This window comes from Idiotropiscis lumnitzeri, chromosome 15, assembly GCF_059441095.1.
Source record: "Idiotropiscis lumnitzeri isolate Australia: NSW breed Sydney's pygmy pipehorse chromosome 15, RoL_Ilum_1.0, whole genome shotgun sequence".
Lineage (NCBI taxonomy): Eukaryota > Metazoa > Chordata > Actinopteri > Syngnathiformes > Syngnathidae > Idiotropiscis > Idiotropiscis lumnitzeri.
The window spans coordinates 5,572,972-5,594,932 of NC_142405.1; the positions used below are offsets into that span (position 1 = coordinate 5,572,972).

The 21,961-nt window shown below is 45.0% G+C and overlaps 1 protein-coding gene across 1 annotated transcript in view; it reads right to left on the bottom strand.

Annotated features, from left to right (window-relative positions):
• Positions 1-21,961, bottom strand: part of cep112 (centrosomal protein 112) — an 88,586-nt gene that overhangs the window by 1,935 nt on the left and 64,690 nt on the right. The window contains exons 24-26 of the mRNA XM_088316460.1: positions 13,522-13,611; positions 9,178-9,279; positions 8,284-8,348 (exon numbers count right to left, since the gene is read on the bottom strand). Coding sequence (XP_088172586.1) covers positions 8,284-8,348; positions 9,178-9,279; positions 13,522-13,611 — 257 coding nt within the window. The remainder of the gene's footprint in view (positions 1-8,283; positions 8,349-9,177; positions 9,280-13,521; positions 13,612-21,961) is intronic.

Sequence of the window (21,961 nt, forward strand, 5' to 3'; positions counted from 1 at the left end):
AACCTTCTGCAGACTTGCAAAAGATCACTCAACAGCGCCCGTCAGTGGCGACACGCACAGAAGCTGAGACAAGTGCCCCCGCAGGATAGCATGTAATTTGAGCAGAAAAACCTCAGATCCGGCTGAGATTGCATGAAAAAAAGCCATCATAATGAGTGTTTAGCCCGATCAAACGCCGCGTTCATAGACGTCACTTGACTTGTTGAGCTAACAGAGTGATCAGTGAGTGTGTCATCAAGTTTCATTATGAAACTCTGTGCTGCAAAACAGCATCTGGTGTGTCGATAGAAATGATCCAATTCCCCAGAAAAAATGATTGGGTTGTTTCCACAAATGATGTAACTTTGTTCAACGATCCATGCTAGCGACGTATAGCGGCAGGCAGAACAACAAATGTACAATTACCTTTTGCCATTCATACAACGGAAGCAATTGTGAACGATTTCACGAAATGAATAAAAAAAGTTTCTACTGCATAACCTATTGTGGCGTTTTTGTTTGCTGGAGTGCCAGCGTCAATAAAGGTTGGGGAACATTGATAAAGAGGGAGTATCTCAAGAGATGACTCAAAAGGTCAGTCGCAATTCAGAGGCCGCTTTGGTGCGCTCACTACCTCCGCCCAAGTTCAAACGGAAACCTCAACACACACGACTTCAATCGAGCGGCCTTTTATGCCGCACTTATACTAAACCAAGTTGTACATTTAAAAGTAATCATCAGCGTCACACGCCGCGGATGTACACGTCCAAGAATGCTCGGCCTTCATCGCAGTTAATACAGAGGAAGGAGCACTTCAGCAGACGACTTGAAAGGTCAATCGCCATTCAGGAGCCACTTTGTCGGTTCAATTGCCACTTGGAGGCACACAAATACCTGACGCTTCACATGGAGCACGGGACGCACACGTTAGCTTTGGCTAAAAATGCTTCGGATCGGCCACACCGGCTCACGTCTCAATATTTGTTGCCATAAAACGTACAATGTGAGACAGACGTCGCTGTTTATTTAGCTACAGATGGCTAATGCGGCGTGTACTTGATGCACCGTAACTGTTCGGGGGGGGGGGGTGATGAAACAACCAGGCAAGCCCAATCACAACTTAGTGCTTACATCAGCCAAGACGCACAACGTAGCAGATGCAACGTACGGAGCTAGGCTACATTGCTGAACCCTCCGCAAAAGTGCATCAGCTGACCTCTGACAGAAAACCCACCAGGGTGGAGAGCGTCACCATGCCAATGGCGCGGACCCCCTGCCGGTACCAGGGGGCCAGTTGGGCTCTCACGTCCCTTCCTTGTCAACCCCCTACATGGCTCACGGGAGGTCCCCTTTGAGGTCGGCTCGTCCGGAGGAGTCGACCCCGGATCTGCCACTGAGCCGGTCGGGTCCGGAGGGGTGTGGGGGTTGGGGGCGTCCTTGCCTCCTGGCTCCTCAAAAAAAGACCTTTAAAAGTGGGCTCGCAGGGAAGAGGTTACGGGGGTGTAACCATTGCTCAGTTGGGGAATATTTTATTACCGGGACAGGTCAGACTCAGCTCCACTACAAAGAGCGCTATAAATAGAGAGTGCACATAAATCAAACGTCTGATTAATTCCGCTTCTTTTATTTGCGTGTATAGAAGAGACAGCTTCTTCTGACACTGATGTCCCAAAGTCATGAAAACGCATCCTTTTCAACAACTTCAACAGAGTTTTTTTTTATGGCGGTCGTAACTGCTACTGGCCACCTCAGTTGCTGCCATAAACACTGGAGGGTGCGCGCACGTCTACCGGCGCGATCCTGGCCGGAGCTCGCAGTCCTGTGATCACTAACGGCTCTCAATTACAGTATTGTGTGCCGTTCCTCTCGGCTCGGGGGTTAAACTCTTCTGCAAGACCCCTTTGAAGTATTCATCCCTTTATCTGGAGCCGGAGCCAAGAATTTGGGAGGGGGGAGGACAATGGAAAACGAAACCAAGAAGGAAGCTTAGCGCAATTATCAAGCAGAGGCCATGAGGAGGAAGTCAGCTCACGCCGACCCGGCACGGAAAAGCCAGACGATAAAAGCGGGGCGATCCGAGCGAGTCCGTGTAGCACAGGGGGGTGGAGATGGAGGCTGGCAGAGGGTTTTTGTTTCAAGTTTGTTTGGTGTGTGCACACCCCGGGCCACAAGCGACATGCAAAGTCCAGACCGGAAGGACCCAAAGTTGTTTTACCATTCCTGTTGCCGCATGGAAACGATTTCTTTGTCGACCAATTTGAAACCTCTTTGATAAGTTCGAGTTCCGAGAAGCCGTTTTCATAGATTTTACGTGGGACTGTGCAGGATGTGGTTTGAAGTCACCCAATTTTCTGGCTTTGGAGGCAGAGACTGACATCAACAAATCTGATTATCTAAATGCAAGTTGAAAGTTCTGTCAGATAGTTTTAAAGCGCTACCGTTATGCCACTACGAACGCCTTTGGACGGTCTCCTCCACCCTTTAGGTCATGATTCTGTACTCGAGATCGGTCTTGGGTCTTGAGACTGGTGTTGGTCTTTGTTTTAGAGGACAGGGTCTTCGTCAAATGTCTATTCAGACCTTGACCTTCTTGGGCTCCATCCGGTCTTGCTCTTGACTCAGTCTTCCATGGCTCGAAGTGTTCTTGACTGGAAAGAAGCCTTAAGTGTGGAAGTCGAGGATGTGAGTGTCGGATGCGACGGAAAGAGGGGAAGTGGTGTTGTCAGCAGACACCAAAGCCATGCTGGGAACTGAGGAAGACAATTAAGAGTGAAGTTAAGACCGACTTTGAAGTAGGGCATGGTGCATAATACCCTTAAAAAGTTAAGGGATGACAACAATCCGCCAGTCTGTTATTATGGTAAGGGGGCGGGGTGGGGGTGGGGGAGTTGTTTAGAACCAGGATTTGAAAAGGGTTCAGTTTGAGGGGAATAAAGTTGCATCATTTGAGGCGCCAATTGAGCCCAGAACGGCGTGTGTTTCTTGTGTCGAAATAGATAAAAGTCGGCGTGGGAGTCGTCGCCCACCTGTGCGGTTTGATGACGGGATGAGTGTGCGGAAGACGGACGTGGGAAAGCGATGTGTCACGGGCATCTATTGGGAGTGGGCTGGCGAGGAAGAATGAGACATGAAAGGTGGCAAAGGAAGGCACAGAAGAAATGCAAAATGGGAGAAAGGGAGGGCGAGGAGGAGGAGGAGGAGGAGGGGGGGTTGTTGAAGGTTATTTATGCCCCTCCCTTGTTTTAATCCCATTTTGTGCTTGACTTTTAAGTCTAGCAATGTATAGAAACAATGTCGGATGCACTGTCTAATCCCGTTTGGGCCTTGAAGCCGGCTCCACTCTGACAGTAATGACTTTCATTTCCTCTTCTTCGAGCAATGCAGCCGGCACGCCGGCACGCACTTCACAGGCCGGACGCCACTTTGTTCCGCTAGGCTTGACAGGATGGCCGTCCATTCTCCCAAATCAGCCTTAACCCCCCCTCAAACCCTGTACTCACTCACTCACTCGCTCACTCATCCTTAATCCATCACTTGAACCCTCCGGCTTCCTCCGGCCCGCCTCCGGTGAAGCTGATTAACTCACGTGCTCCTTCACCAGACGCCACTTTTGATGTCTTACACCCACAAACAGCAAATGATTTTTTTTTCACTTCCAGAAGCAAAGAAATGCGACTTTCGGTGAGATGGAGTCAAAATATGGATTATGTATCCAGAGTCTTTTTATTTATCATCAATGGCCCAATGCAAATTTTAACAATTTATTTGTGTTATTCGTTCAACCATTTTCTTCATCATTTGAGAGTAGACCTCAGACTGCTCGCCTGTCAATCACGTGATTGGCAACCCCGGGTAACTCATTCACTCCCATTGACGGGTAAATACGTCAAAAAGTCAATTCATTTTACCGATGCTGGCAGGGAATGAGTGTTAAAAACTTTCAAATACTGAATATTATCTCTCACTGAAACTTGTTGAAATGGTTCACAGAATCAAGGTCCTAATAAAATAGAAGGTGTACTATAATCCGCTGGAACTACGTTCGAAACTGAAACTAAAAGTTGAATTTTCTCTTTTTAAAACGCATCAACATGCCTGATCAAACTTTTTTTGGTTGATTCTGTGACGACAGTCTCCACAACCGTGGTGTCATCGGTAGCAATCCCGCAACAAAATCGATGACTGCATCTTTTCACGCCATTTGCACAAACTATTTTTATTGCGCATTCTTGAGCGTGAATCAGCAGGATTTTAAAAGATGTGCAGTTCGGCCGCAGGCGTTTGGGATTTTGCTTTCATTTCGTGGCGTCCACGTGATTCTCGAGTGGAACGACCCCGCATGACGGTCATTGTTTCATGAAATCTCATTTATTCGGAGCACACAGCAGAAATGATTTTTAAGTGAGTTTGCGCAATTTTAATTTTTCACATTTTTTTTTTTTTTTTTTGGAGAACGAGCCTTACAACTCCTCGTGCTAATAATAAAATGAAAGTGACTTTTCTTCTCCACTTTGGCCTCTCAGCTGAAAATGAAGTCAGAGAGCACATTGTGAGCACAATTACTCAGACACAACCTGCTGTGCCTTCGCGGCTGAGGCTATATAGCCTCCAAACCCGCCTTCAAAGCGCACAGCTGCGGATCCTTTTCACTGCTGGAGTGACAGGGCGGGGAGAAAAAAAAAAAAAAAGAGAAAGAATGGCATGCCATAAATACCATCGCGACAAAGAATCATATGAGACGGCGGGGAAAACAAAAGGAGTTTGATGGGAGACAGTAAAATAGCGCAAGTGAAAATTGTCAGCGCGGCGTGCGCGGTGCTAAACAGGTTTATTTATGCAAGTGGGCAAAAGCGGGCGTCCTCAGGTGTGACGGCTGTAAAAAGCGCGTTAATGATGTCAATCAGGTGCCGGTGTCGAGTGGCGCAAAAAAAAAAAGTCAGCTCAGCCCTGACCTTGAGCCACCTCCTTTTTTTGTTTACAGCCTTACTTATCTCGGCCTCTTGTCCTAAAACAACCTGTCGCAGGAACAGAAGAACACTGATAAAAAAAAAAAATAAAAATAAAAAAAAAGCTTTGAAGGTGAAAATGCATTACTCGAATAATCTTCATTTTGCTGTCATAAAGCAATTTTTTTTTTTAAACTCGCCCTATAAAACACTAAGACAAGTCACTCGAGTGTCAACCTTGAGGGTCACACTACTGTAAAACAAATCATATATAAACCTCGACGACCGTCCGGCCCTGTGATGTGAAGATAAGCGGATCGCTTTCATCCTTTAATGGGGGGGGGGCCGCCCCGTCCACCCAAACGACAAGCAGGGCTTCTTATTTACGCACGCGCAATTACAGAGCTGATTTTGGCAGGAGACAATCAATTAGCTGTCATCGTAAGAAGCCGGAGCTAAAAGCCGCGTTGGGTGTGACCGCTTAAAAAAACGCAGACGGACTCATTAGGGAGGAATCGGCGGCCGTCAGGAATGATAGCGACACTCATTCCGTCCCATCACAAACAATAGAGCTCGTTGTGCTGCGTTTCGTAACAGCGCAAAGTACCTGCATAGGAAATGCAAAGTTTATTTGGGAGAAGCCCTTCGTTTCTGTTCAAATATTTTTATTTTTTTTTTAAAGGCGATGTCAGTATATTGCTCAACAGATAATTGTTGCATTTAAAAAGAGCGTACTTTTTTCGGTATACTGTGTTTATCCACCGTGGAGGCGTCTATTTGTAGGAATGCGTGAGCACGGGTGGAGTCAGTTGATCAGTTGACAGATTTGTTGGGACTATGCGGCGGATACGTTTATTTGAAGGAGGCGTCAAATGTTTATTTATTTTTTATTCGAATTAATTCTCTATGGGTGGAACTAATCCGGTGGGTGTCAGTGAAGTTTGTGGCAGACAAGTGTACGCTTTCAAGCAATGTACTGAGGTGTTTGATTGGGATGAGGGGAGGCCTTTACAGTATTTGTAAGGATGGAACTAGTCATGTGTGGTTATTTGATTGAGTCGGGGCATTTATTTCTGCCTTTAGTTGTACAAACGCCCGAGTCACAAACCAAGTTCTCTGTGATTAATCGCTGCCAGCATAGGTAAAATGAATGGACTATTTGACGTATATATCCGTCAATGGGAGCGAATGAGTTAATTTTGGCACGGCGACAATTTGAACTTGAACTATTTGTAGGAATCGGCTCTCCCGTTTTGACTCTGCTGCTTACCTGCAAGCCAGGCACTTGCTACCAAATAAGGTTCCTTGCCTGATACGCGCAAGCGACCACGGCTTCTTGTAAAACGCTCGAAAATGTGGAGGGTCACGTTCAGGTCACGCTAAAGAAAAAGGCCTTAACGTTTACATTCCTCTTTCTCAGATGACATTCTTTCTTTTTCTTTGCTCTCATCACTCACTCCGCACAGGCAGCAGAATGAAGAAGGCCGTCACATAAATAAAGGTGGGTGTCAAGTTGCATTTGGAGACAGGAGAGAAGGTCTCTCGCACACGCACATGTGGTGTAGGTGAAGAAAAAAACAAGGCCATTATGTTCTTTGAAAAATCCGTTTTACAAGACAGAAAGTATGGACGGAATGTATGCGAGGCGAAGCAAACTTGGCTACCATGTCACACCAGATACCAGCATCAGCAAGTTCAACGCTAAGCATCAATACGCTTGCAAAAACAAGTCGCTAAGAAAATTTCAAAAAATTAAAAAAAAAAACATGAAAATGAAGCAATGTCTTTTATTAATAAAAATGGTCCACATAAATGATACATTCCTACAAAATATGTTTCATAATATTAATGATAATATACAAGTATTCACCTAATGGACACTTTAAGTAAACCTTCACATGCTTAAAAATACAAATAATGATGGAATTGAATTTAAAAAAAATAAAAAAATATTTTTATAAAAAAAATAACTCACATTTTTTCTGATGTTTGACACAATTGTATGTAAAAAAATAATATTTTGTATAACAGATTATATAACAATTTTTTTTTTCTAAATTGTAGTTTGCAGTAGGAGCAAATATCTAGGTGCTCTCATTCGAAAGATCGTAGAAAAAAAACAAAAATAAAAAAATAATAATTTTTTTCTTTTTCCCTTAAGTGATTTGAAAAAATTATTTTTTGTGACTAATGGTTCAATCAGATAAGAATGTTGAGTCACGTGTAAGCAAGCAAAATAGCGTTAGCCGAATAGATTAATCAATTTGAACTCTATGTCACAACCTCGATAAAAACAAAAGGCAACCTTGCTTGCTGAAAGTTGAAAGTTTTCTTCATCTGTGTGGCGATTTTCAATTATTCAAGTCATGCTGATCCGCAAAGGATAAATTGAGTCCACTTGACTCAGTATGCTAAATTCGATGTGTTTTTTTCTTGTCTAAAAATGACGTTAGCTTAGTAGCAATTATGCTATTAAGCTAACACTAGGCTACCTGAACTTTTTGTTTTCAATAATAAGGTAAGCTCAATTAAAAAAAAAAGTCCCAACTTTAAGCTCAGATGCACGCAAAGTACATTTCCTAACTTTTTGATAAAGCTTTTGAATTGAATTATACAGGTGGCGCTAAATATTGAGGCCGTTCTTTGCGTCGCGTCAAAAGCGACAAAGCCAACGCGAGGACGGATGTAAAATCAAGTGCGTGCTGCGGGAAACGATCGAATGCTCACATCTGATTGGTGCTCTCCGTGTTTGATGGACGGGCCGTCCCGCGCTTGAGGCTACCTGGACGGAAAGAGCGGCAAAAATCAACATCATCGCAACGTCACCGTGGAGACGATTTGCTTTGAATCTGACTGATGTCTCCTTTGAGAGTCTCAACATCAGACTCACTTTTTAGCAAGCGACGAGGAGGAGGAGGAGGAGCTTACGAGTCCTGAGTCCCGTTTGCGTAAAAGACAAATTGTACTTGTGCTTTGATGGATGGGAGGCGAATCAAAGGACGCTGTCGACGAGTATCCCCAAATAATCAACAGCATCTGCACGGCCGCAATTGTCAACAAGAGTCGAAAGGACGACTGTGATGAAAGCTCGTCTGGCCTCCAAAAGTATCGGGACGGCAAGATCATTCATCCTGACTTTCTTTTTTTATTATTTTTTTTTTTTTGGGGGGTGGGGGGCCTCCTCAAGACATGAGACATGACTGGTAGGGGGCGCTAGTGAGACCATTTTGTTTCCATCTCGAATACCGTTTGCATCACACTTGAAAAGTGTGACTTGTGTCCCGACAAAATAATGAATCAAAATTAATATTCTGGTTGCTGAACCTCCAAATGACACTTTTTCAGGCAAACTACTAACCTCTTGTTGTGACATGCATCCAGGCCTTCCTGTAGGAAGTCGGCTCTCCTCTGAAGGAAATTGACCTGCAACATGAATACAGAGTTATCAACCTTCGGGAAAAAAGTTTAGGAGGCTTTGGATGAGTTGTGCTTTTCGCTGGAGACGAGGTGGTTTTAAGCAGGCTCGGTGGATGAAAGGCTCGGTTGTTGAGTCCGGAGGGGGGTCAGGACAGAAGGGGTCGGGGTCATGAGATTAGGGTCCAGGGAGGGGCGGGGGGGGGGCAGGCAAGATTAGGAAGGCAGGTTAGCCGAGGTGAGGACGCTACATGCTGCCGGCCTTTTGTTTGGCCGCAAAGCGAGGCCGAGGGTTTATTTATCAAGTGTCTGGCTAAAGTGAAAATAAACCCCAGATACGTTTACACGCCGGCACGTCGACCCTGGCAGCGCACCAGCGCACCCCCTAAAGAATCTGTATTGTTCCTACTGGAGCTCAGGGGAACATTCCTTTCTGAGATGAGCGCGGGTGTGTGTGGGGGTGTGTGCGTGTGCGTGTGTGTGTGTGTGTGTGTGTTGGGGGACATCAGGAAAGATCTAGCATTACATTTGGCAATCCACAATGCAAAACCGCAGATGCGGTCCAAGGCCGTCAGACTCTTCTATGTCACTGAAATGACTTGAAATCTCAATATTTGGCAGAAAAAAAAATCTGCAAAGCGATTAATCGGCCAATTACAACAACAAAGACGATCGTTGTTCTAGGCTGAAACACTTCCGTCCTTTTTGCTTCACTTTACAACAGAAAGCAATTAATCACAATTGCTTGGTGATTTTTTTTTTTCTTTTGTGTCCACATGCCACAACCTAAAGAATGAAGTGCTGCATCGATGAGTGAAAATACTCGTAAAGTGGCCACCTGAGCTTTGAGTGAGGCGATGGTGTCCTCCAGTTCCTGTCGGAGCTCGGCGGGGATCAAACCTTTCATCTTCTTCTCGCACTCCTGACGCACTGCCGTGACCTGAGCATGCAAATGAAAACACATTTCAGTTCCAATTTAACTTTTCAGGCCAGGTAGCGCTGTACCTGCAACAGATGTGAGGTCTGCGTGCACAGCTTTTTGTGGCGCAGGCAGCAACACACACACACACACACACACACACCAGGCATTCCCACTCTATTCATAGCTCACAGTGCTTCCTCGCTAGTCAGAGCGCCTTCACATCACCACAGGGGGTCTTGGCGAGGCCGGCACAGCACCCCCTACTGGCTGCTCAGAGATTTCCATAACAGAACGTATCAATGCGGCGACGACGGCGGCGGCGGCGGCGGAGGCTCTCTGGCGAGTTTGCCCGCTAACATCTCCGCCGAGGGAGGAACTGGAGGAAGTCTGTCTGGGGCTAAATTACACGCCGGGCCAAACCAGAGTCTGATTATAGAAGCTGAGAACGGCGTTCAAACCGACAAACACACATGAATGGAAAGCTCGCCGGGGTTCGCATATACAGGCTTGGAGCTATAAAAGTATCTGCGGCGTGAATTTAGTTGCCGAGTCAGGATTTTTTTGGGGGGTTGTTTTTTTTTGCAATTGCTGATGAATGACATGAACGGAGCGACTGCCATGGCGAATTCCTGGGGAGGGCAAATCGGCAATACTTCTACCTCTTTTACCTGACACCGGTGCCACGGAATATTTTTGTGCAAAGAATTCGCAATGCAAGTGCGTAGCAAAAGGGATATTTTTATTTAAATTTTTTAAAATTTTTTTTTTAATAGTAGCACCGCGACAGTGAAATCATATGCTAGGCTAACGAGGATGTTAGCGGTAGCTCAGTAGCTTGGACTTTTTGCGCACCTTACGTCAAACAAACATGACGGTAAACTGATGACTTTATTTCCTTGACATTTTTATTGGATTTTTAAATTTTTATGACAAGATTGATTTTTTTTTTCATTGTTAAGTCGTACTTCCCCTCACATTGCCAAATTTAGACGCGGCTATGTCTCCGATGTGTCACGCGCTCCTTCCTCGCGTGGTAATTAACGATAAGCGCCACCTCGCAGGGTCAAATTTAAACCGTATTCCGAGAAACTCAACACATTCGAGTTACTGTCACGGGGGATGACGTCACCTCCCAACTTGCCGTCTGCGTGCAAGCGTGGCTTGTCCTGGAGTTCACGCGGTTGCTCATCTGCCACTCAATAATGAGAAGCGCCGCCGTGCACAAAAGAAATCAAGACAAGTGTGCCATGTTGGGTGCCATCCTATAATTAATGCAATTGCTTCTCTTGACAGCACAACACTCCGCGCAATCCAAACAAGCAAACATTTGGCGTATTTTTTATTTTTTTTTCGTTTGCCTCGTCTTGCAACCAAATTGAAAAGCCGCTTTTGAAACGGGAAACGAGCTGTTTGGATGTTTCGTATGCAAAGCTGGACTTGAAGTTGCTGCGAAAGGAAGAAAAAAATGAAGGAACAGAATTACTTTGATTTTCTAAGACTGATTTTTTTTTTTGGGTGTGAGCAGTATGCACAAAATTCCACTAAAATGTTTATTTTTAGCATTCATCACAGTTAACTTTCTAAACCCAATACACAAAAGAATGTTGGCACGAGTAATGTCGCATTTAGCTTTAAGCTCAGCTCACCAACTCCGGTCCTTGAGGGCCCCCCTTAACCAGCCTGTTTTAAATGTTTCCCCCCTCCGAAGCAAACGATTCCAAAAAAATCAGCTCATCGGCAAGCTCTGCAGAAGCCCGATAACGATCCTGATCATTTCGACCAGGTGTGTTGGAGGAGGGAAACATTTCAAACAACCCAGGGCGGAGAGGCCCTCGAGGGACTGAAACGGTAGCGATGGGTAAACGAAGCTTTAAATCTGCTTCATGAACCAGTTGTAGTATTTTTGGAATCCTGTAGGGGGCACTCTCTGTTCAACATTGAGCTGAACGCACACTGAATTGCCATTTTTTTTTAAACCCTATATTTCAACTAACATGGCCATCAAGAGGAGTCAAAAATACAACTGGTTCATCAAGCAAATTTTGAAGCTTCATTTTTCTCGTCACTACTAAGCGGCGCTCATGTCAAATCGACACCAACTTCATTACTTTTGGAGCGAACCAAAACAAGACGCCGTCCCGTGAAGGAATTCCAACCCCTTTTTCAAACGTTGCCATCGCGATCGTTTGGAAGACGGCTCTGACGAGCGCCAGTCAATAACCCCCCCCCAAGGATCCGCCCACTCAGTCATCGTGAAATTACAACATTTCATCTAAATATAGTCCTCAGATGGTGGTGCCCCGCCGCTACTGTCACGCGCTGTGTTTTTTTTTTTTTTTTTTCTTTTTTTTGACAGCTGCCAGCAGAAAGGAACAAGCCCGCAACACTTTCAACACTCGAGTGAAGTTTGTCACGTCGTCGGGAAGGTTGATGTATGCTAATGAAGGTGCGTGTAAGTCGTTGCCAGGAAGACATTTTTGCGGCGCTGGTGACAAAAAAACCTTGTCAGGAACAAGGCGGTACATCAAAAATGACGCCACTCACAAAAGTTTGCACCTCGGCGTGCTATGAGTCACTAGCGTGAGTTCATCGAGAAATGATTTGAAAGATGCCTCGCTGAAGAAAGAGCCAAAAAAAAAAAAAAAAAAAAAAAGGTTGGGAAAGATTAAAAGGTGGCTTCCGATTTGGCTGAGGCTGTGGGAACTAACGCGGCCTTTCATAAACTTTATTGAGGCAAGGCAATCATTTTACATGTGAAAAGTCTCACGCCGCAGATGTGACAGCCGTCACAAACCTTCAAACAACGGCTTGTTGAACACGCACACGGAGCAGCAACACATACAAAGAGCGCTTTGGGAACGAAACAAAAAATAACAAATAAAATCGCCAACATTTATAAATTTTTTTTTTTTTTTTTTACACCGCTTCATTTTCTTTTCATCAAGTTTCGATATTTTCATGACTTCATTCGGAACGGTACAATTTGACAATCTGTGAACGCAAACCGCCTCTCAGTCGATAAGATTGAATGAAGCCTTGTGTTGCTTCGCATGCGGCGGAGAAACAAAAGCACGACCCTCGCGAACCGCGTTCGTCGATTCATCGTGGAGACATCGATTTTTATTTATTTTCTTTTCATCAATTTCGACAACTTCACTCTCATTGGAGAGTACCTAATATTTTTTTTGTAAATTTAACAGATTGTTGCTCTGACCCCAAACATAAAGATAAAAATAAATAAATAAATAATCTCAACACACAAACATTTTACCAGCGATCATCACTCGAGTCATCCAGAAATTTCGCATGATCACAATTAATCCGCCTAAAACAAAAACACAAAAAGAAGGAAACGAGACGCATGTTTGAGGACGGAATGTGGGCGCTGGCCTCTTCATTTGACCTCGCACGTCACAAACATGTCAAAAAGTGTCGAGCGGTCTTATTGTTTCGCGCGTCCTCGAAACCTGCACACAAAAAAATCCCTTTCGTCACCGTCGCCGTAAAATCCCACCGATGCGAACGCTGCGACGAGATCAAAAGAGCAGCGTGGGTGCTCATCATTCTTTCCAAAATGTAGCGCCCGCGCGACTGGCGGCTCCTAAAAAGCGCCGACCCCGTCGGGCCAGATTTATGACGGCCGGACAAGTGAGGTGTGTGAAGTGTGTACAAGGGTCAGTGCACACATCAGAGAATCAACGCCTTTGGTGTACATGGCGGCCTACAAAGGCCGGCCTCCTGCGCCAGGAGAGTCATTAGTGCTTTCTTCTCAGTGTGTGTCAAGGTCAAAACGCGGCCTGATTACAGGCCGTTCTCAAGAGCCACGGGGAGTGTGTGTGTGTGTGTGTGTGAGCGCGAGGCTTCCCTCTGAACACAGGCGGCGGTGGCATTCCTGGCCCTCGGCGCTGCCTCTTGAAGCCGAATGTTTAAGAATTTGGGAAATGCGCGTGGGGGCGCATCTTGGGCTGGGAAATGACGGTGGAGTCGTGGCGGGAGAGAGGGAGAGGGGGTGGGGGTGGGGGGGTTGTCGGGTATTGGTGCGGAAAGCAAGAATGTGGCATTCCTTCCGTGTGAAAGCGTCTGTGGTGTCTGGTAAGGACAGCCACGGCGGGGGCGTGAAATAAAAGCGTGAAGATGCGGCAGACGGCGTCGGGCGGCGAGTGACGCAACGTTAAGCCGGGAGGGGGGCTGGTGGGGTGGGGGGGGGGGGGGGGCGGCGGCCTCGCATCATGAAAGGCAGACAACGAAGCGTCTGATTACCTTCTCGTCATTCTCCATCTCTTTGCTGAGGAGCGTCTTCTCGGAGTTGCGCAGCCGCCACTGTAGACTTTCCACCTTCTCCTGCAGAGCCTGAGGGAAGGCAGAAGACAGTCAGCGCCGTCGGCAGGCTGACGGAACATCGGCTCGAGACGTGTGTTTGTGTGTGTGAAGCTGACGTAGGATGAGGCTATACTGGAGCATGAACGACGAACAGGCCGAATACGAATGAGGCTGCTGACCAAGAGAAGGACAAAAATGGTTGGACAATTCACATTGAGCACAATTCCGTTTTAAGGTCCAAACCGAGCGCGCCGGTACGAACCGGACATATGTTTGATGACAGGGTATGCAAAATACCGTATACAGATTGTGGTTTATAATAATACTGAACTATATTTATAAATCCAGATCATCCTGGGGCTAGAAAGCGAAGCGCAGAGAGTCTCAGAAGAATGCAGCCAATGAATGGGGAATTCAATCCCTGCCAACAGCCTCTCCAAATAGCTGCGCTTGTCTTTTTTTGTGGGCCGCCGCTTCCTCATTGACAGTTGTCTTATATTTTTTGTGGTTCAATTAAAAAAAAAAAAAGAGTAATTAATGATGATAATAATAGTAATAACACCCGATACGAGATGGCACTCGTCCCGTTCTCACGGTCGAGCGAGATGGGCGTGTATTGGAGAGTCTGTTCTCGTGAGAACGCCGTTTGGTTGCAATCAGAGGAGACCCCGCCCGAGACCAAAACAAGCCCCCCCCCGCTCCCCCTGGACAAAAGTATCGATAAAGAAATTGCGATATCTACATCTTCATCGCAGCTGGATGAGCTTCCAAACAGCAAAGTTGCAACTGTCCTGCATTTAAGAGACTAATTGTCAAATTCCCGTCCAAGAAAGGCCGAAACAAAGAAAGTGATCAAACCCGATCGCTGGCTACGTGTTGACAGTTAATAATTATGTCAGAACAGTAATTACGGCACAGCTGACCTCATTAAGCACTTTTTAAAGACCAGGGCAGAGACTTTCTCACACGGGATTAAGCCAACTTTCCCGAGAGGCGCTGCGAAGGGATTGTTAGATATATTTCTATTTGAGAGCGGGGCATCATCTCGTATGGGTTCCAAGCGCTAAGTTGATTACATTTCCCAACCGGGCGGCGGCTTCAATCAGTTTGGCGCTTCAAGATCCCGCCAAGAAATGAAGAGAAAAGTCATTTGTGTGTGAATGGAAAGAATGGTGCAGTTTGTGCATGAAACACAGAACCAGATGTTTGGAGCGCACATGTGGACACTTCATCTTTGATTATTCGGCATGAAAAGCAGAGAGTGAAAGGTGCACATGTGCAGTACACACGCACACACGTAGCAACAAGTGTGTGAGGGGCGGCCATTTAGAGGGGGGGGGGGGCGGATCCGCGCCTTCAATAACGTCGGTTCCGCCGGAGTTGCGCGAGCCGGCCGAGGGTGAGTTTATTTCTTGCGCGTCCCGAGGCCAAGGTGAGAAGCTCGAGCAGCAAGCGCTCAAGTGGCCTCGCTGACATAAATCACACGCCAACGCGCGTTTTGGCTTTCGGGCCTGTCTTCAAAGTAGCGGCAAAGTGAAACCGAAGCCTCGAGAGGCGAGGGTTGACTTCCAAGTTGTTCTGATTTCAAAAACGCTTTAGCTCAGCATGTCTTTTCTGTGGAGCATTTTAACGTCGCTGTTCTACAAGTACTGTAAAGATCTTACGGTCGAGAAAGAGTTACTGCGGCCGCTAAAGTCACGCCACGGTTTTTAATTAAATTTTTTTTTTTTTTTATTATTTATCATTTGGCCACATTTGGTTTTGAGACAAACAGTTCTTCAAATAAAATGCAAATATCTTCAAATGAAAAGTTAAATACAAGTGAATGGTCCCGAGGCAGTGATTCTTTTGCAGACCACTAGAGGGAGCTGGCATAATAATAACTAAACAGAAGTAAAACAAAGCCAAAATTGGACGTTTCTGTGCACATTTGCAGTCGAAAAAATCCGATCTGTATTGGATTGATATTTTAAGATTTATTTTAATTTTGATTTTTTGCTCACTTTGGACTGAGCAGCCATTCCTTGTTCTGGTGCTATCGTTACAGTTTTAGCCTTTGCCATCGCTTCAAAAAAATAAAAAATAAATAAAAAACAACAAAAAATAAATAAATAAAAAATTAAAAAAAATAAATAAAAATAAATAAATAAAATAAATAATAATAAAAAAATCACAATTCTTATTCTTGCCGCATATATTATTCCACAATTTGAAGTTGCTGCTCCATCGTGTGCAATGTTTGGGGCGTTGGACTTTGGTTCCGCTGTGCTTGTTTAAAGAGGAAAAGCAAAAACATTTGTTGTGAGTCATACTTTGTCAAAGTCTGAGTCAAACTTCACATGACATTTTATGCTTCCACGCGCCATCTTTTGATCATTCGGAAAACCATAAAAAAAAACACACACACACACACCACACTGTGTCGGCTGTGTCCGTCGTCCAAGCAGCAGAGAGCAAAGAAGAAATTGTGGGGATTCATTTCCAGATCAACTGACTTCATTTAAAAAAAAAAAAAAAAAGAGCTGCTGTTCGCCGTCTTGATCCGATTAATCAGTCTACTTTGCAGACGGTGGCGATCCCGCCCCATCGCTGCCCACATCGCTACAAGCGTTGCTGCTGCGTTTCATCATTTCATTTTGTTTATCGTCAAGCGAAAAGTCTGCGAAAACAAGCCAGCCCATCGACACGCTCGCTTCGTACGTGTGAGGAAGAGCTCGGCCGTACGCGACTGGCACATTGCCTTCAATTCAAACGACATTTTTCCAGAAAAAGAATACGAGGAGAAATGACAATCCGTTCTCCATTGTCTGACCTGGATAAATAAAAGTTCATGAAATAATCGGCATGGCCTAGAACAGTAGTTCTCATCTCGCATTGTTCCAAAGTTGCGACAATATTTTAGTTGGCTTAAATCTAGCCTCGAAAGCGTTGAAAATGAGTTTGATGTGTGCCGCCAAAAGTATTTTGAGGCCGCACACGGAAGTCACATTTCTTCTCCCTTTTTTTTTAAATATATTCCACATGGCAACTTGGTTCCAAAACAACAACAAGTATTTCCTTTCAACATTAGGGGGCGCCACCACTGACTGACAGACTTTAATCACAGATGCGTCAAATTTTGACAAGATCGGCTCATCGGGGTCAACGTAAAGTCGTCGTCATGGCGATCGACAGAATCGTGGCGCCGCAATGGCCACGCCCTCTGTCGAAAAGTCACAATAGTCATTTGTAAATTAGAATCAACATCTTGACATTAAAATACAAACGGGAACATGACTTGTCACCACTAGGTGGCGCTTTTTGCATCACAAGATTTTGTCACGTAGACGTCTCAGGCTGTCACGCTTGACATACGTGTGAAGTTTGGGATTTTTGGTGCTGGTACAGGAGAGCGATATGATTCTATCATATCGTATTTTGAGAACTCCAAATTTTTTTTTTTCTTTTTCCAGTTATCGTCCCATTTCTTGAGATGGCACAGCCCAAGTTCTCTCCTGGAAATGCGCAAAAATGGGCGCAGATAATAAAAATAAAATAAAATAAACAAATAAATAAATAAATATCCTTTCAAAATTTTTTGACAACTTTAAAATGTCAAATTTTGCACCAGGCCCAATGTGTGTGCGAATTTTGCTGAGTTTTTGTGCATATTCAGGCCCTCCAAAAATGTGATTCATTCAAAAAAAAAATAAATAAATAAAAAAAATTCAACATGCTGCGCTTTTTTAAAATTAAAAAAAAATATATTTTTTATTTTTTTACTAGCGACCCACTTCTGGACCTCGACCCAACAGTTGAGAACCACCCGCCAAGAGAGTGCCTTGTAGTTCTGGCTCACTCTCCCGCTCCCTGAGAAAGCAGCTTCGGCAGCAAGGACTGAGGAAGGCTTACCTAACCAGCGAGAGTTCCAAAAGCTTTTTTTTTTAACATCACTTGAGACATATTGTTCTCAAAACCAAAACTGAACAAGTGACGGCTTGCATCTTGAAAAAAAATAAAATAAAATTGTTAATTGGGACACTCACATGTCAAGGGACGACTTGAAAGATGATGAAGAAGTATGGAATGGAAAGAATGGCACTTCAAAGTCAGCCGCGTTCGTCGGAAAGATATTCACCTCGCGGGCACCTTAAGAATGTTCAAACGTTACGTGAATAATTGTCTTTACAGTTCATAAATGTTCTACGACGACAATCATTTGAAATATTTTCATTGGGAAACCGTCCCGTGACATCAGCGTTCCGAAAACGTGTCTCACGCCGGCCATATTTAAAAAAAAAAAAAAAAAAAGTTAACAACCAGGTGCAGCGGAGGAAAACTCCCCCGTTTCGCCAGTTTCCCAACCTTCGCATGGCAGTTGCGTTGGCGGTGTTGCAGCGCTATCGTTACGCAAAGCCTTTTTTCCGCCGAGCTTCAAACCGCTAACGCTCGTGCGGCACATCAAACGGCGGCGGCTTTAGGGCGTCGTTTTCCGTGTCACGTCAAGTCAAATGTGACTGACAGCTTGTAAACACTGACGGCGCCCGAAGAGATTTTTTTTTTTTAGCGAGCTTGTTGCCAAGGAAGATTTTTTATTTATTCATTTATTTATTTGAAATCAAACGCTTACGAGAGGATTCCACCCAATGAGGCTGGGTGACGATAATTTTTTTTTTTTGGGGGGTGGGGATTGTAACGCAGCACATGCGAACCCATCGAGCCATTGTTCAAACTAAAACAAAAGACGGTGTTGGCTTTCAGGTGTGGCTTGCCATCTTAAATAATGTGACAAGGTGACTTGACAGCTTGTAAACATTGGCGGCGTCTAACGAGATCAGCATGGATGCCGCCGAAGAAGCATTATTTATTTTTTATTTTTTTTAAATGGGAATTTGGGGGGAAAGAGGTAAGAACAGAAATGACGACTTTTGACAGCCATGATCTGTATAGTTTAATTTTTAAGCCATTTTTAGGATTGTTAAGGCAAAAAAAAAAACCAAAATAATTGCCTGAAATTACAAAACTGATTTTTACTGCCTGCTATCCTGCCATTATTGTTTGACGCTAACTGTAGCTGTGTCCAAATGCGTTGAAAGGCTCCGTTCTCCGAAGGACCCTTCGCAGGTTTCGTCCTTTGCAGGTCCTCCGTGGACCGCATAAACTCGTGGAAGGGACCAAGTGTTGACGTGTCGAAGAAGAGCGGACAAAAATATTGGTTGCTGAAGCGTGCTGTGAAGCAGCCGTCGCTCAGGGCCCGTTTCCACGGAAACAAAAGCCAGATTTAAAGGCCGCGTGAATTTGGGGCGCGGGAAAATATTGTCATGTGGCTTTCAAATTCGGACTTTGGAGGATAAATTCGTCACGAGGTTTCTGGCAAGATCAGCGGTGCGCTTCTGTTTTTCAACGGAATAAATCAACCTGGGAGGAAAATAAGCGGGGATTCTATCCGGCGGGACCTTAAACTTGACATCGATCTCTGCTGCGCCGGAAGAAGGCAGGCAGGCGAGACGGGACGACAGCAACCACCCCCCCCCCGCCAAAAGCCGCATCGTTACAATAAAACCGTTTCTGATTCCGGCAACTGTAACACAGCATTTTTTGCAAGTCTTCTGGGAAGCGAGACTTTGGTGGTGTCATGTTTTGTCTCTTTCATGTGGCTTCTGTATTTATGCTCTTCAAAAACATCTCTGAGGGTTGAAGTCATTACAATAATAGGGACTAATCGGGAGTCCAAATCGCTCCCCTGATGAATCATACAAAGACGGCGGAAATGTTTCGCCGCAACGGCAAGACAGACGTGATAGATAGTCATGATGTACACGGCAAAAACACACACATGTCATATTAAGTCCAATAAATGTCACATAAAAAGATCAGAAGAAAAGACTGGCGATATTGCCAAACGTGCTGTCTGTTTCCATAGCAGCCTTTCTTAAAAAATAAAAAAAAAAATGGGCCCAAATGTACTTTTTGGAGCGTTTCTGATTATCAGAGTTAAAAAAAAATGTATAATGCATTTTTTCATTTTTTTTTTTAGTAAATCATGCATCAAATTATTTCACACTTGCATGATAGTCAAGAATGTTCAAATGCTTCTTAAAACGTGGCCTACGTGAGTGTCGGTGTGTGTAGGATTGTGGTTAAGTGCGTCCAGATGCTCCAAGCGATACGGCCTTTATCAGCCAGGCAGGCTAGGAACTTTGAGAAACAGCCCGCGAAGAAGCAGGAGGATCTGATTTCATTCGAGAAAACTGGAGAGAGAGAGAGGGAAAGAGAGAGAGAGAGAGAGAGAGAGAGAGAGAGAGAGAGAGAGAGAGAGAGAGAGAGAGAGAGAGAGAGAGAGAGAGAGAGAGAGAGAGACAGAAGAGAGAGAGAGAGAGAGAGAGAGAGAGAGAGAGAGAGAGAGAGAGAGAGAGAGAGATGGAGAGAGAAACTAACTTAGCTTAGCATCACTTGCTCCAAAGCACGTCAAACACGACTCCCGTGGTCAAAACCAAACGTTTTCCAATCCATTTTTTGGATTGAAAAAAAGTCACGATAACGACCACTAAAAAAAGTGCAGTGGTCCATATGGTAGAAATGAGATTGCACCCTAAAACAAACACACACACACACACACACACACACACACAAGGTGAGACGAGATTGTGACATCTCCCTCTCTCCCACTCCTTGACTTTCATTCCAAACTTTGGAGGATTAGCCTGACATATGCGCACACGCACACACACAAAGCGCTCACAGCCATGCGAGCAGGTACGGGCACGCGTGAATATTAACCGAAGAAACGTCCCCAAAACGTATGATAAACGTGCGCGGGTGTGATCTCGGGCGTTTTGTACACAAGCGCGCGCGACGCCTTGAGATGTCGGCCTTTCCTGGGTGGTCTCCTCGGCGCGCAGATAAGGCGAGCGAGTCTCCCTCGGGTGAAGTAAAAGCAACAGAGGGCAGCGGGAGAAGAAGGGGGGGGGGCGTCTTGGAGGTAAAGAAAAATGCCAGGGGCCTCTTTAAACTTGGCTGTTTTGTTAGGAGCCGCTTCAAGTGCGGCGGGGGCCTTTTCTATTTGCAGCGCGCTGTCAGAAGTTTCTCCCAAAGTCTGGATTAAAGGGATCCTCTAATGACACTGAGGCTGCAGCGAGGAGGAAAAAAAGTGCACCGCCTCCAGCCATGCACACACACACTCTCTAGGCTAGGTGCACACACGCAAAAAAAAAAAAGTCAGCATATGGACGGCGCACACACATGCAGACGTTAGTCGATGTGTGCGTGAGGGTCTACTGATCTTCTTGTAAATAATAAAGGAGGCGCTAACCTCAAGGAGAGATGGACGGCAAGAGAGACGAGTACAGGCTCTCTTTTAACTGCACTTTTATCAAAAGGACCGAGGGAAAGGTAAAGAAGTGAGGAGGAGGTGGAGAGGTCTCCCTCCTTGAGGTGTTGCAGGAGAGAAACTTCTCGTCTGCGTGCGCCTCGCTGGAGATCATCGATCGGCATGGCCTGTCAATATTTGGGCGGATGTATCGGCGGAAAACCTCGAGAGCAAAAAAAAAAAAAAGGCATTTAGAACACCCCCCCCACCGTTCGTCCACTGGAGTCTATCGCGAGGCCACTGATGAAAACAGTCCAGTAATGAAGACACGTGACAAAGTGAGCGATGCCCACAAGGGGAACGTACTGTTCTCTGTCTCTCAGCTGCTGTGAGCAACAGTAGAAAGAGAATCGGAAACAAGGCTGAAATATGCACCATATGCTTGCGTCTGTGTGTGTGGGTGTTTGCTGCTACGTTCTTGTCTCAAGTTTATCAAGTAGTGGAGCTGCATGGATGCTAAGCAAGTTGAGCGAAAGCACTGCAGGCAAAAAAAAAAAAAAAGACTTGGTAATACTTTAAAAAGTTGATCTGAAAAAACTAAAATCGCAGTGCAATGTTCATATATATATATATATATATATTTTTTTTTTTTTTTGCTTGGAAGCAAAAATCAAACGTCAGACTTTTACTGTTGTCGTGCTTATCGCCTGAAGCCTCATTTTCAGTGTACGTTTGATACTTTTCAACTTTCTGAGGTGAAAAAATTTGCAGCGCGCGATTGGTGCAAAACTCAAGTGGCCAATCAGAACGCTTCCTCTGTTCACATGATTTCAAGATGGCGGCACTCAGATTGAATCTGTTCAAACGATGTAACTTCTTTTGATTTCAATCACCAGCAGGCACTGATGGCCAAAAAAAAAAAAAAAAAAAAGCAATGACACACTTTTTAGAAAACGGTGACTCATCAAGCACGGACGACGAAGGCGTCTACGCTTTAATGAGCAATTTCCCTTTGTTGTCTGCGCTGTCGCATGCTCTCGATGAGTTGTGCCACTTCCCACGTCCCCGCGTAGCATTCAGGAATGTTATCTT